This window comes from Physeter macrocephalus, chromosome 4 (assembly GCF_002837175.3).
Source record: "Physeter macrocephalus isolate SW-GA chromosome 4, ASM283717v5, whole genome shotgun sequence".
Classification (NCBI taxonomy): domain Eukaryota; kingdom Metazoa; phylum Chordata; class Mammalia; order Artiodactyla; family Physeteridae; genus Physeter; species Physeter macrocephalus.
In genome coordinates this window covers 44,317,702-44,333,632 of record NC_041217.1, presented here as the reverse complement: position 1 = coordinate 44,333,632, position 15,931 = coordinate 44,317,702, and the positions used below count along the sequence as shown (strand labels likewise).

The 15,931-nt window shown below is 38.7% G+C and overlaps 1 protein-coding gene across 2 annotated transcripts in view; it reads right to left on the bottom strand.

The window, feature by feature from the left end:
- Nucleotides 1-5,272: 5,272 nt before the first annotated feature.
- The window catches only part of KLHL20 (kelch like family member 20), a 72,886-nt gene continuing 62,227 nt past the window's right edge, over nucleotides 5,273-15,931 (bottom strand). For both annotated transcript variants that reach the window (XM_024133697.1, XM_055084168.1), the window contains 5 exons: nucleotides 14,285-14,428; nucleotides 10,104-10,237; nucleotides 9,220-9,428; nucleotides 8,500-8,606; nucleotides 5,273-5,651 (listed from right to left, as the gene is read on the bottom strand). In XM_024133697.1, the coding sequence (XP_023989465.1) occupies nucleotides 5,567-5,651; nucleotides 8,500-8,606; nucleotides 9,220-9,428; nucleotides 10,104-10,237; nucleotides 14,285-14,428 (679 nt within the window). In that variant the 3' untranslated portion in view covers nucleotides 5,273-5,566. The remainder of the gene's footprint in view (nucleotides 5,652-8,499; nucleotides 8,607-9,219; nucleotides 9,429-10,103; nucleotides 10,238-14,284; nucleotides 14,429-15,931) is intronic.

The window sequence follows — 15,931 nt, the reverse complement described above, 5'->3', positions numbered from 1 at the left end:
AGGTGTGCTGTGTGTTCTCCTGGGGAAGTTGTCCCTGGATCACGGGACCCTGGCTGTGTAGGGCTGCATAGGCTCCTGGGAGGGGAGGTGTGGATAGTGACCTGTGCTTGCACCCCAAGGTGCAGGTCCCATCCCTATTCTTTTGTCTCTGTTTTTTCGTTTTTTCTTTTGCCTTACCCAGGTACGTGGGGAGTTTCTTGCCTTTTGGGAAGCCTGAGGTCTTCTGCTAGCATTCAGTAGGTGTTCTGTAAGGGGGTGTTCTACATGTAGATGTTATTTCTGATGTATTTGTGGGGAGGAAGGTGATCTCCACGTCTTACTCCTCCATACCAATCTCTGGTGTCTGTTCTGATAGCCGTGGCTTAGGCCCATCTCTGGAGCTCATTTAGTTAGTGCTCTGAATCCCCTCTCCTCCTGTACCCCAAAACAATAGTCTCTTGCCTCTTAGGCGGTTCCAGACTTTTTCACAGACTCCCTCCCAGCTAGCTGTGGTGCAGTAGCTCCTTTCAGGCTGTGTTCACACAGCCAACCCCAGTCCTCTCCCTGGGATCTGACCTCTGAAGCCATAGACTCAGCTCTCAGCCCCCGCCCACCCTGGCAGGTGAGCAGACAAGCCTCGGGCTGGTGAGTGCTGGTCAGCACCGATCCTCTGTGCAGGAATCTCTCCACTTTGCCCTCTGCACCCCTGTTGCTGTGCTCTCCTCCGTGGCTCCGAAGCTTCCCCCTGCCCATGCCCCCCATCTCTGCCAGTGAAGGGGCTTCTAGTGTGTGGAAACTTTTCCTCCTTCACAGCTCCCTCCCAAGGTGCAGGTCCCATCCCTATTCTTTTGTCTCTGTTTTTTCGTTTTTTCTTTTGCCTTACCCAGGTACGTGGGGAGTTTCTTGCCTTTTGGGAAGCCTGAGGTCTTCTGCTAGCATTCAGTAGGTGTTCTGTAAGGGGGTGTTCTACATGTAGATGTTATTTCTGATGTATTTGTGGGGAGGAAGGTGATCTCCACGTCTTACTCCTCCGCCATCTTGAAGGTCTACTCGAAACTAAGCTTTTTGAAGGCCTACTCGAAACTAAGCTTTTTGAAGGCAGGGACTGTTTCTGTTTAGTAGGAGTTCAAATGTATATTGATCTAAATTCACACTGAAGATAAATGTCCTCTTTTCCTAGGAATTCAGAATCGCTTTAGTAAATATTCTAACTTTCTAGGATAGGGATATTAATAGGTTACTGACAGTTATTGGAACACCCTGAATATTTAATGTTAGTATAATACCATCCGTCTTCTACATTTAAAAGTTCCTAACCATGACTAAATAACTTAAAGGTTACTATTGTTAAGGACCCTTAAGACAACTCTAGTTGACGAGTTTTGTCATTTCTAGGAACTATTCTTATCAGTCACTTCCAGTACAGAGACCTCAAAGCAATTTACAGAGCCAGTGTCACAAACTACTTAGACAACCAGCCAGTGATATTTGGGTTTACTGGTCTGTTTTTGCTTCTTCCTTCTTCTCTCCTCTATTTCTTTCCTTATCCCATTTTTTTTTCTTTTCCCATCTGTTTCTTAAGTTAATATAAAGTTTGAAATGCTTTTTCCCTACTTTCACTCAAATATTGTTCAGGAGGGACCTTTTCTACTTCACAGTTGTCAAGAACTAGTCTCTGCAGTGTAGATATTTGTAGGTAAAATATTGGAGAACAAAACGGGAACAGTGACATTAGAAATGAGAATGTGGAGAGTACTGTAGAGAAGAATGGGTTTGGAATCAGGGGATGTGCATTTGAGGTTCAGCGTCTACCATGTCATTTTAACTTTTCTAAGCTTCAATTTACTTATTTATAAAATGAAGATAACCACCAGCCCAACCCAAGTTTACTTCATAGTGTTGTGGAAATTGCTAGGTAAATAAGTTAATAAATATTCTATCTTACACCAATGTCTTTTATAGAATAATTACACTTCACTCAATAAATCTGGAGCACCTTCAGTGTAAGGAAAAAAAAGACCCTTTAGACTCCAACGGTCACTTTGGCCAGTGCTATAGTCCCTGGGTCTCTACTCTTGAATCACTGCCATGTGAATTGCTCTCACTGGTGACTTCCCTGCTTATGGAAAGTCTAATCCCTTGAATTTTGTTCCTGTTACTATTCCCCTCCTTTTCTTCAAATATATGAAATAGTAGAGTCTTTGGAAATATGTGATTTTGTCTTGAAGACTGACTGTTAGTGATGCAGTACCGTAACGATCTCATAAAAATTTTTATACTTTTTCAATGTTGCATATCAGACCTTAAAATTAAGGTCTATTAGTATATTTAGTTCCAGGCCATGTTTCAGGTAGGTCTGCAGTGGCTGTGTGGCATAGAAGGAGAAATGAAGTAGGAGTTTGGGGAACTGATTTCAAATGTTGGTTCTATCATTGACTGTTTATGCTTAGGCAGGACTTCCTTGGTTTTCAGTCTTTTTTTTTTTTTTTTTTTTTTTGCGGAACGCGGGCCTCTCACTGTTGTGGCCTCTCCCGTTGCGGAGCACAGGCTCCGGACACGCAGGCTCAGCGGCCATGGCTCACGGGCCTAGCGGTTCCGCAGCATGTGGGATCCTCCTGGACCGGGGCACGAACCCGCATCCCCTGCATCGGCAGGCGGACTCTTAGCCACCAGGGAAGCCCGGTTTTCAGTCTTAAAGCAGAGCAATAAATGGGTTTAGACCAGATGATGATGATGATTTTATTTAGCCATTTAAAAAAAATATTTATTTTTTGCTGCATTGGGTCCCGCAGCATGTGGGATCCCCCTGGACCGGGGCACGAACCCGCATCCCCTGCATCGGCAGGCGGACTCTTAGCCACCAGGGAAGCCCGGTTTTCAGTCTTAAAGCAGAGCAATAAATGGGTTTAGACCAGATGATGATGATGATTTTATTTAGCCATTTAAAAAAAATATTTATTTTTTGCTGCATTGGGTCTTTGTTGTTGTGCGCGGGCTTTCTCTAGTTGCGGCGAGTGGGGGTTACTCTTCATTGTGGTGCACGGGATTCTCATTGCATTGGCTTCTCTTGTTGTGGAGCACGGGCTCTAGGCACGTGGGCTTCAGTAGTTGTGGCATGTGGACTCCTCAGTAGTTGTGGCTCAAGGGCTCTAGAGCATGGGCTCAGTAGTTGTGCCACACGGGCTTAGTTGCTCCGTGGCATGTGGGATCTTCTCAGACCAGGGCTTGAACCCATGTACCCTGCATTGGCAGGAGGATTCTTAACCACTGTGCCACCAGGGAAGCCTGGTGATGATGATTTTTTAATTAATTTATTTTTGTCTGCATTGGGTCTTCGTTGCTGCATGTGGGTTTTCTCTAGTTGCGGCGTGCAGGCTTCTCATTGCAGTGGCTTCTCTTATTGTGGAGCACAGGCTCTAGGCGTGCAGGCTTCAGTAGCTGAGGCCCATGTGCTCAGTAGTTGCGGCTCACAGGCTCTGGAGTGCAGGCTCAATAGTTGTGGTGCACGGGCTTAGTTGCTCCATGGCATGCAGGATCTTCCCAGACCCGGGCTCAAACCCGTGTCCACTGTGTTGGTGGGCGGATTCTTAACCACTGTGCCACCAGGGAAGTCCCTGGACCAGATGATTGTTAAAAGCCCTTCTAGCTCAAAATTGTTTGATTCCAAGTCCCACACCAGAAAATAAGTTTAGAGGTTAGGTAATATACTACTATTATATAAAATATATAATAAAAATTCATAATTTTAGCTGGCAATCCCTTTATTCCTTCAGGTTGTAAGTACTTATAATTTTATAATAGGAAATATAAATGATATAGAAACAGAAAATCTAAATTAAATAGCAAAGATACAAGCATTAAAAAGCATTAACCAAAATTTTTTTATGGTAAGTACTACCTTTATTTTAAAAAGTTATACATGCTAGAAAAAAGCATAAATGATGCATGTAAACAATTTTTTACCAAATACTTATTTTTTTTCCTTATAAAGGTGCAAATGATCTTTAAATGTAAACACAAATGTTGCCAAACATTTTTTTCTTTTTTTTTTTTTTGCGGTACGCGGGCCTCTCACTGTTGTGGCCTCTCCTGTTGCGGAGCACAGGCTCCGGACGCACAGGCTCAGTGGCCATGGCTCACGGGCCCAGCCGGCTTCACAGCATGTCGGATCTTCCTGGACCGGGGCACGAACCCGTGTCCCCTGCATTGGCAGGTGGACTCTCAACCACTGCGCCACCAGGGAAGCCCTGCCAAATATTTTTGTAGTGGGGAGGGAGAAGAAGGTTATTCCTTATGGTTGTGGTTAAAAGTCTTTTTCAAAGCTTTTCCTGCAAGATAACATAGAAAAAAATTGGTGTATGATCACAATAACAAAAACACTTTAACCACTGAAATCTGTATTCTTTTTTTTTCCTTAAAAATGTTAGCTTTTTACCAGAAAGTGCAATTTGAGAGTAGTGGTAATAGTGGCTTTATAGAATGAGGATAATGATATATAGTTTTTATAAAAGAACCAAGATTTTATTAATTAAATGCCTCAATTGATTTTATACTCATTAGCATACTATTACACGAACTGAAGAATTCATTCCCTTGGAGGCTGTGATTACAGGTAAGCCTCAGCTTCAGCCGGCCTGAGCATCAAGTGTAAATTGCATAACAGTATTCACTGCTGGGGAGAGGACATTTCTCCCTGCTGGTCCTTAGTAGCAATAGGAAATAGAAAGTTGCTTCAGTCAGTAATGTTTTTGAGCAAAAACTTGCAGAGTTAGTTACACGTGATTCTACTGGGGGATTCTCAAGACAGTATATGAGAATCATATACAGTTTTTGTAGAGGCACTGAGCAGAGCTCTAGATCTAGCAGGAACTCTATGGAAATATTTGAAAAAAAGACTTTATAGTGGCAAACAAGTCCATAAGGAAGGGAAACAAGATGTGAGCTTCCACTGATGAAAACTTTGGCATCTGAGTCCTGGTCTTATTGATTTAATATTCCTTTTGAATTGTTCTAGTTAAATGAGATGTTTCCTTTGTTTTGTTTTTTACATTTTCAAGTCTTCTGGTGCTTAGTGCAAGAATGATGGCTAACTAATACACCTTGCATACCTATCTTTGTCACTGGTAGGTCCCTGTAAGTAGTGGAGTCTTGTGGATGGAGTGCTTAGAACTGACAACTGGATCCCATATAGACCTCTTCCCTAATTAGTAGTTTCAAACTTAATCAGTATCTTAAAAATAGGTTTTACTGCTTGAAATGTTTGTCTTTTTTTGTCTTCTTTCCTTTTTTTCTCTTTTGGTGGGAGGAAGGCTAAATCCCAAAACAAAAACAAAAAACCAAAAACCCAGCAACAAAAATCCCATGATAAATTAAAACCAAAAATAAATATTCTTCTGCACAGAACTGAAAATTATTGTGCAAAGGTGGCGTCTTGCAGGTGAAGTACTTTCAATGTATTTGTATTTCCACATGTTGAGGCACCGGCAAAGAATAAAATTTGTTTACTGTTTTCTAGAGCTGTACAAAGCTCCAAAGTCAAAGCTCTCCACAATACAGAGGAGCATATGCATGACTGTCTTCTATATGTTCACCATATATGGGATTCACAATGTGTCATTTTTATAACTCCTACACCACCTCCAAGCCGACGGTAATTCATACCACCATATAACCTGCAAAGAAAGAAACACAATCAGATTTCTAAATAGAAAAAGCACTAGTTCTTCCATAATGTAGATGTTAAAAAAACACAATTCTTTGTTTTATATCACAACTAATATTTTTAGCTACATACATCTCTTCCAAAGAGTAGGAGCTGGAATTGAGCACTGGCAAGTAGCAGAATTATTTCAGACATTGACTGAAATTCTGACTTATAGGACACTGTTTTAAGAGAGCACCATATCCATTTTGCCTTGTAACTTTATAACTCTACATCTAGACTGACTTATAACAATTACACAGAATCACATATTCTACATTTTTGTGTCTAATTTGGACCCTGGCTATAATATTTTCCCACCCACATTTTGCTTTTGCCTAAACTTCAATTATTTATTTCTATCCTTTTGTATGTACTCTTAGAAGTCTTCTCAAACCCTTTATGGAACAAAGCTGGATATGATTAAATAAAGTCTGCATCTAGTTTGTGATATGTGAACAAGATCATCTTCAAAATTAAGGATTTCCATGGAAAAGAATATTAGATCCTCTGTCAACTGTAAGTATTGATTTTAAATTGGCTTTAAATTTGGGATATGCAACTACAAAAATTTATATAGTAATCCCTCAACAGATGGTCCTTAAGAATTTCATGAATATTACTTAGTCAAATATTACTAACATAAATTAGTAACAGTTACTGAGAAACAAGTCCTTACATAGGATCATAGTCATTAAGTGGCAGAAATAAACTTGGCTGTCTTCCCAAATTATGCTTACCCAGATTCCCACTAAAAATAGAAAGCTGTATATGGAAGAAAATACACCACAAGTGAGAGGCTCCTATTCATGAAAACCTGCCATTCTCTTTCCCTTAACCTCTATTAGGTTTTGCTGAAATGTTGCCTTTTCAGTGGGGCCTCCCTGGACCACCTTTTAAAGTGGATAATCCTCCCTGGACTCCCTGCCTCTCTGCTATTTGCCATAGCACTTCCACCCCTGGTATGGCACTATCTCCCTCATTGTAATGTCTGCTCCAGGCAGGCAGGGAATTTTGTTGTGTTCACTTTTGTATCCCCAGGGTCTAGAGCACTCAGTAAATCTTTACTTCATGAACAAGGTTGTGAAAATGTGATGTATAAGCAAAAAGTGCTACAGTGTTATTAGTCTGACTTTAGTATTGTGACCACTGAGCCATACAGAGCATGAGAGAGATGCAGAATCCAAAGAATGTCATTCAGATATCTGTCAAAGTTGTGGCTTTCCCAGAGATGAAGACTATAAAAAGAACCCAGTAAATTCATTAGTTGAATCTTATATACTAATGAAAAAAATCTGGGTGGATAGTTACAGGCTCAACATTAGAAAATGTATACTCAGAATGCAGCAGGAATGGACTACTTTGCATTACTGCCCCTTCTGGAATATAAAAGTGACTAAAAAAGACGTCAACTTATCTTTCATGGTCATGAGAAAAATCTTTCAGAATGTCTTCTGCCTCAGATATCATATCCAGACTGACATCTGTGGTTTATGTGCAACCTCAACCACTGAGATGGTTACCTCAGACGTGTTTAGGCAAATAAGCCCAATTCACTGAGAAGGAACTGCTTAGAAGGTAAAACTGTTTTTTTTTAAAAGCTAGTATCTTATTTATTTAAAATTTATTTCTTTTTTATTTTTATTTTTTTTTTTGCAGTACGCGGGCCTCTTACTGTTGTGGCCTCTCCCGTTGCGGAGCACAGGCTCCGGATGCGCAGGCTCAGCGGCCATGGCTCACGGGCCCAGCCGCTCTGCGGCATGTGGGATCTTCCCGTACCGGGGCACGAACCCGTGTCCCCTGCATTGGCAGGCGGACTCTCAACCACTGCACCACCAAGGAAGCCCTAAAAGCTAGTATTTAAAATAGATATTAGTATAGATATAAAGTACCTCAAACCCATACTATTAATATTTTATATTAAAAATGTGAATTAACTATATATTTGACCTTTTAAACTTGTAGTGTTTAAGAGACTTTGGCATATTAGAGCATCTATCAGATTAGTTTTGTGAATCAAGTTTAAAATGTGTGATTGAGCAAAGATTTAGACTTAGGATTTTAAGTTGAAAGGTTTAAGAGAATTTTGCTATATTTGTAAAAGTTTTTGAATATTTAAAATAAATGCAAGAGTCACCCAATCTATGTGAATTTATAAGAACTACTTAAGTATTTAGGAAGGATTTGTTAGACAATTAAGGATTTAAAAGCAAGTAAAATTAAGCCTATAAATACAGCTTAACTTAAACTCTCCTAAGTAAGATGTAGCCTCCTTGCTAAAAGTGACTGTTACAATTTACTAGACTTTAAAATAGAGTAATAACATATTTAAATATTTTTAAAACTCAAGAGAAAAAAATCAGTTTTAAAATGAAATAAAGTATTATTTTTAAAACAGTAACTGCAGTTTGTTTTTCCTGGGCATAACAATTGCAATGACAGATTGACAGCCAAAGGTCTAGGTTCTAATTCTAACTTTGTCACTAACTTGCTTAGGCAGGTCTCTTTATTTCTCAGTGCTTTAGTTTCCTCAGCTGAACATGATGGAGCTAGAGGGGAGATTGTTTTTTCTGTTTTTGCTATCTCTAATTATAAAACTGGACAGTTACCAAAGAGAGGAATTTTGTAAGATGTCAGCCACTTTAGAGCAATGAAGTCAAAATAAGCCATTGAATATGGGTAACTTTGAGCCCTTTTCAAAGTACTGCAAGAGGTAATTCAATGTACTGACCATCTTGATTTTGATGGTCATGTTTTATCTCAAGCCCATGATTTTCAAGTCAGCAGTGAGGTGATTTGCAACATAGCTTAAAGGTTACCTCCATGTATTGGCATCAGGATCGAAAACTTCAATGGTCTTCAAGTACGTTGTGCCATCAAAACCTCCTACAGCCATGAGCTGTCCATTCACTACTGCCAGGCCAACCTGTGGGACCAAAACACAGTGGCTGCTGAAGAAACTGCTCTCTATTAGATATGGATGAATCCATATATCCAACAGATATCAATGAATTCGAGTGAAGTTAGATAAGGTAGTAGATAAGACAGGGAGATGCCTTTCAAAGAAGCAACTGATTACAAGATAAATCATAAGATGCAAACTATTGTATATAGAATAGATAAACCACAAGGTCCTACTGTATAGCAGAGGGAACCACATTCAGTATCCTGTGATAAACCATAATGGAAAAGAATATTGAAAGAGAATGTATATATGTATAACTGAATCACTTTGCTGTACAGCAGAAATTAACGTAATATTATACATCAACTATACTTCAATAAAAGTAAATAAATCATTAAAATAATTCTCTAATTAAAGATATGATTAGATATAATATATTTAACTTCTTGAGATAATAGTAATCAAAAGAAATTAACTTTTTTTTCCAGTACAAAAGTGGCAGGTGTTGTTTTGCCTATACAGTGCATCTCCTCGCTGTCACATTGTATTATACTTTACAGATCAGACTTCTCCTTCTGCACAGCCCTCTCTTGGTGCTTTTGCTTTTCAAAGTTTTCAGTAGCCGGGCACTTACTCCACTACGGCGGGATGTCATAGCCACCACTGGAGACCACTGGTTGGTTCTGGGGTTGTATCTCTCAGCACTGCTAAGCTCTGTAGTGTCATCTCTACCTCCTACGGCATAGATCATATCCTGATACACTGCACAGCCTAGGTGTTTCCTCCGGGTCCCCATAGGGGCTATGGTGTGCCATCTGTTTTCCTGAGGATTATAACGCTCCACTGCAGGGAAAAGAAAAACCAGTAAGTGACCATGCAATCATTTCCTTTCACCTCTAGTTTTCTTCATAGCTACTTCGCTTTGTGATAACATATATTTTCAATAAGCAATCTGATTTTTGCTTCTGAGAAGGAATCATCTACCTTTGGACAATACTACTATATTCTCATCAGGGACTGATTTCTTTTAGGTATGGTTGGTGGAAAGGGCATGTGTTGGAGTCAAGGTACCTAGTTCTAGTTCTGGCTATACGACTCATTAGCTAGGTAACTCGTGGCATCTCTCCTTATCTTTAAATGACAGGATTAGACTATAAACCAGTTTATAGCTATAAGTTTTTATTTATTTTTAGATTATAATACAGAGGATTTTATTTGTTTTTTAAGGAAAGATGGTTGGGGGAGGGAAATAATATTAAGAAAATAGTTGTTTTATTCATTATAAATTCCTGGAAACTTGTGAAATGAAGGGAGAAAGAAATACTTTGGGAATATACTAGTAGACTATGACTGCAGAAGGAGCTGAGGAAGAGCTAACAGTTGAACTCTCCTAGAGGGAAAATAATTTTCTTAATAAATGATAGGATAACATGGACTTTTTATACTTTTTGTAAGGGGACTCTCCTAAGAAAAATGTATTGCTTTGAGGAAACCAGACTGACTTTGGAAGGGACTAACCTGTGTTGAGTGGAGATGTCCCATCAGAGCCACCTACAGCATATAAAAACCCTCCTAACACAGCCACAGCCACGCCTAGTCTTCTAGTACTCATAGAAGCCACCCGAGTCCACTTGTTCTCCTTCGGATCATACCTGTTGTAAGAGAAACCAAAGACTGCATGCATGTTTTTATTAAGTGAAGCCTTTTCCATAAGGTATGAAATTATGCTAAAGATATGTTAGATACATAGATTTGCTAAGGTCAAATGTACAGAGAGAATCTAACATATTTTACATAGTTATCAGTACTCTGAATTATGACACTGGGGCTAGAACTCTGAAAACTACATTTCTCCTTTGCCAAGCTGGCTCTCTACTAGATTCTGCCAAAAGGAAGGACTAGACACTTTCTGTTTGCTTGCCAACCCTGTCAATATTGTCTCAACCTTGGCCTTTCACTCTGACAGTAGCAGTTAATTTCAGTTTCTAGACTTTTTCTGGCACTTCCAAAGCTAGACTTGTTGGAGGTTTCAGTTACAGCTCTGTGAGGCAGCTCCTCTGAGCTCCTGAGATAACAGTACCAATGTTCCGGTTATCTACTGCTGTGTAACAAACCACCCCAAAACTCAGTGACTTTCCATAATAATTATTTTACTAATTCTTATGTTTCCATGGATCAGGAATTTAGGAAGGGCTTCACAGGGAAGTTCTGGCTCAGGTGTCTCATGTGGTTGCTGTCAAATTGTGGCTGGACCTGGAACAACCAGGTGCTGAAGCAGCTGGGGGCTGGCTGGGCATGTCTCCATGCAGCCTCAGGGTCTCTCCATGTAGTCTCTCCATGTAGGCTAGTTGGGCTTCCTCTCAGCATGGCGACCTCAGACAGCTCAAGCCTTCAAAGGTGAGTGCCCCAAGAGATACAAGTGAACGATGTATAACCTTTTATGACCTAGCCTTGCAAGTCACATAGAGCTACGACCATACTGATAAGCCAGCCCAAATTCGAGGGGGAGCAAACACAGACTTCATCTCTCAATGAAGTTTCAAGGTCAAATTGTATGAAGAGCATGTGAGATGTCAGGTATTGTAACCATCTTTGGAAAATACAGCCTTCCAGAACCAGCCAGGCAGATAACCCTCCATGGAGATGTGAGTCATAGCTGTTCAGGGCACCCTCTCCTCAGGTGCTGATGGTCCTAGTTCTATGGGACCTCTCCTACAAGCTTCTAGGCTCTAATAACTCTAATCTCTTTCCGTGTCTTCCCAGACCTAGGGTTCCTACAGTTACTTCAGTGTCCTTTTTCTTTTTTTTTTCCAGCCCTTCAATATGTGCTAGCCAATTTTTTAATGTTAAATTCTCTTTACTAAAATAGCTATGATTTCCATGTTTTTAAAACTGAGCCCTGATTGATAAATTATTGGTGTTCAGAAATAAATATGACAAAAATCACTTGGAATTGTGCTGGGCATTTTATTACATAGGTGAAAAATTCTGTTAGTATATTAAGTATTGTATAGCAAACTATATCAATATTACAGGATATAAAATAAATAATACAAAAAATAGCCCGTGTTCTTAAAAAGCAAGCTGGGGAGACAGAGCACATTCTTCAGGAAAAACCTCCAAACAAATTCTGAGAATGTAGTAACTCACAGAGATGAAAGAAGCAGAGATATAAGTGCTGCAGAATGGAGGCCCTGGAGAAAGGTTATGGTTAGTCAGTAAAGGTATCCTGAGGTTCATGCACTTTGAATAAAGTTTATTTTTCATCACTTTTAGAAAATTCTCAGCCAAATATTCTGTCTTCAAATATTGCTTCTGCTATTATTGCTATTTTCCTTCTGGGACTCCAATTACATATGTGTTAGTCTATTTGTGTTCCCTGAGTTGCTTATGATCTGTTCTTTACATTCTGTTCTTCTGTTTGGATATTTTCTATTAATCTGGCTTTGAGTTTACTAACTGTGTCTTCTGCTGTGTGTCCAGTCTACTTCTACTCTGTCTATTTACTCTCATTCAATGAGTTCTTCATTTTAGATACTGTATTTTCCAATTGTAGAAATGTACATCTTATTTTTAGATTCCAATCCTATATTAAAATTCTCCAACATTTTACCCATTGATCTTTTCCTCTATTTTATTCAGTGTATTTATTATACTTATTTTAAAGTCTTTTTCTGTCAACTCCAAATATGGATTATCTATAAGTTGGCTTCTGTTGTCTACTTTTTCTCTCAATTATTGGCCACATTTTTCTGTTTCTTTATATGTCTCATTTTTTTTATTGTATGCTGGGCATTATCATAAAATAATGGAATCCTAGAAACTGAAATTGATATTATACACCCCCTTGACAACACCTATGCCCCAAACAATGGATTCACTCTTTCTTATATTAGGCAGACATGGTGAAATGTTGAACACCTCAATCCAATCAGGAATTAAGCTTTACAATCCACAGATTTAATGCAATCCCTATCAAATTACCAATGGCATTTTTTCACAGAAATACAACAAAAAATTTTACAATTTGTGTGGAAACACAAAAGACCACGAATAGCCAAAGCAATCTTGAGAAAGAAAAACGGAGCTGGAGGAATCAGACTCCCTGACTTCAAACTATACTACAAAGCTACAGTAATCAAAACAGTATGGTATTGGCACAAAAACAGAAATATAGATCAATGGTTCAGGATAGAAAGTCCAGAGATGAAGCCATGCATCTGCGGTCACCTAATCTATGACAAAGGAAGCAAGAATATATAATGGAGAAAAGACAGTCTCTTTAATAAGTGGTGCTGGGAAAACTGGACAGCTACATGTAAAAGAATGAAATTAGAACACACTCTAACACCATACACAAAAATAAACTCAAAATGGATTAAAGACCTAAATGTAAGGCCAGATACTATAAAACTCTTAGAGGAAAACCTAGGCAGAACACTCTCTGACATAAATTGCAGCAAGATCTTTTTCGATCCACTTCCTAGAGTAATGAAAATAAAAACAAAAATAAACAAATGGGACCTAATTAAACTTAAAAGCTTTTGCACAGGAAACTATAAACAAAACGAAAAGACAACCCTCAGAATGGGAGAAAATATCCAAAATACACAAACAGCTCATGCAGCTCAATACCAAATAAACAACCACCGAACAAAAAAATGGGCGAAAGATCTAAATAGACATTTCTTCAAAGAAGACATGCAGATGGCCAAAAGGCACATGAAAAGATGCTCAACATCACTAATTATTAGAGAAATGCAAATCAAAACTACAATAAGGTAGCACCTCACACCATCAGAATAGCCATCATCAAAAAATCTACAACAATAAATGCTGGAGAGGGTGTGGAGAAAAGGGAACCCTCCTACACTGTTGGTGGTAATGTAAACTGGTACATCCACTATGGAGAAAGTATAGAGGTTCCTTAAAAAACTGAAAATAGACCTACCATATGGTCCAGCAATCCCAGTCCTGGGCATATATCTGGAGAAAACCATAATTCAAAATGGTACATGCACCTCAATGTTCATTGCAGCACTATTTACAATAGCCAGGACATGGAAACAACCTAAATGTCCAACGATAGATGAATGGATAAAGCAGATGTGGTACATATATACAATGGAATATTACTCAGCCGTAAAAAGAAATGAAACTGAGTTATTTGTAGTGAGGTGGATGGACTTGGAGTCTGTCATACAGAGTGAAGTAAGTCAGAGGAGAAAAACAAATACCGTGTGCTAACACATATGTAATGAATCTAAGAAAAAAAATGTCATGAAGAGACTAGGGGTAGGACGGGAATAAAACACAGACCTACTAGAGCATGGACTTGAGGATATGGGGAGGGGGAAGGGTAAGCTGTGACGAAGTGAGAGAGTGGCATGGACATATATACACTACCAAACGTAAAAGGGAGGGTGGGAGGGAGGGAGACGCAAAAGGGAAGAGATATGGGAACACATGTATATGTATAACTGATTCACTTTGTTATAAAGCAGAAACTAGCACACCATTGTAAAGCAATTATACCCCAATAAAGATGTTTAAAAAAAAATTGGGTTATATCTTTCATCTTCCTAGACTTTAAAGTTAACTGAAAACTTTTTCCTTAAAGCCCATGGGAAATCTACTGAATCCCTAGTGTCCTAAATTGTTTCTTTTAAAAAACTGAAAATGACTTTAAAAAAAATCACCTCTCAACGATGTTGAGGCAAGACACTCCATCCTGGCCACCCACAGCATAGAGAAAGCCTCCAAGCACAGCCACACCAACACTTGTCCTGCAGGTGCTTGTAGGAGCAACATCACTGCTCCATTGGTTTGTTTTGGGGTCATACCTGCAGAGAACACGTCAAGAACACCGTTCATGATACACAAAGAGGGCTATGTTTATATATGCAATGACATATAATATGATATATATATTCTTTCCCCAAATATGGGCTGATAAATAACTAAATATGAGATAGGCTAATTTATATATAGTTTTTGAAATTCAGTTTTACTTAAAAAGTTACATATAAATATATTTTCGTAAAAATTTTTTTTCAGAATGTTATAGATAAAGCTAAAGTTCTCTTTGAGTTCCACCCAATTTCTGTTCTTTTCCCATTTTGATTTGGTGTACATCCTTCAAGATTTTTCGGTAAAATTCTTTTAAATAGGTATATATCTATCCACATATATATATATTTCTTTATATGCAAGCATGTTTTCTGTACATAAGTAATGCCACATATTATGCATTGCTTTTTCACTCTATATTTCTGAGATCTATTCATAATAGATATAGCTCTAGATTTCTCTTTTGAACTATTTCATTATATTGTGTGTGCCATATATTATTTAAAAGCATATTTCTATTGATGTATCCTTACATTGTCTGTGACATTTTTTTATTAAAAACAGTGATCACCGTTGTATATTTCTCCTTGTGCAATGGATGATGAGAAGCAGAATCATGGAGCATAGAGTATATTCATTTTTTTTTTTTAACATCTTTATTGGAGTATAGTTGCTTTACAATGTTGGGTTAGTTTCTGCGGTATAACAAAGTGAATCAGCTATACATACACATATATCCCCATATCCCCTCCCTCTTGCATCTCCCTTACACCCTCCCTATCTAATCCCTCTAGGTGGTCACAAAGCACCAAGCTGATCTCCCTGTGCAATGCAGCTGCTTCCCACTAGCTATCTGTTTTACATTTGGTAATGTATATATGTCCATGCCACTCTCTCACTTCGTCCCAGCTTAACCTTCCCCCTCCCCGTGTCCTCAAGTCCATTCTCTATGTCTGTGTCTTTATTCCTGTCCTGCCCCTAGGTTCATAACCTTTTTTTTTTTAGATTCCATATATATGTGTTAGCATACAGTATTTGTTTTTCTCTTTCTGACTTACTTCACTCTGTATGACAGACTCTAGGTCCATCCACCTCACTACAAATAACTCAATTTTGTTTCTTTTTATGGTTGAGTAATAATCCATTGTATATATGTGCCATATCTTCTTTATTCAGTCATCTGTCGATGGACACTTAGGTTGGTTCCATGTCCTATTGTAAACAGAGCTGGAACGAACATTGTGGTACATGACTCTTTCTGAATTCTGGTTTTCTCAGGGTATATGCCCAGTAGTGGGATTGCTAGGTCATATGGTAGTTCTATTTTTAGTTTTTTAAGGAATCTCCATACTGTTCTCCATAGTGACTGTATCAATTTACATCCCCACCAACAGTGCAAGAAGGTTCCCTTTTCTCCACACCCTCTCCAGCATTTATTACTTGTAGATTTTTTGATGATGGCCATTCTGACCAGTGTGAGGTGATACCTCATTGTA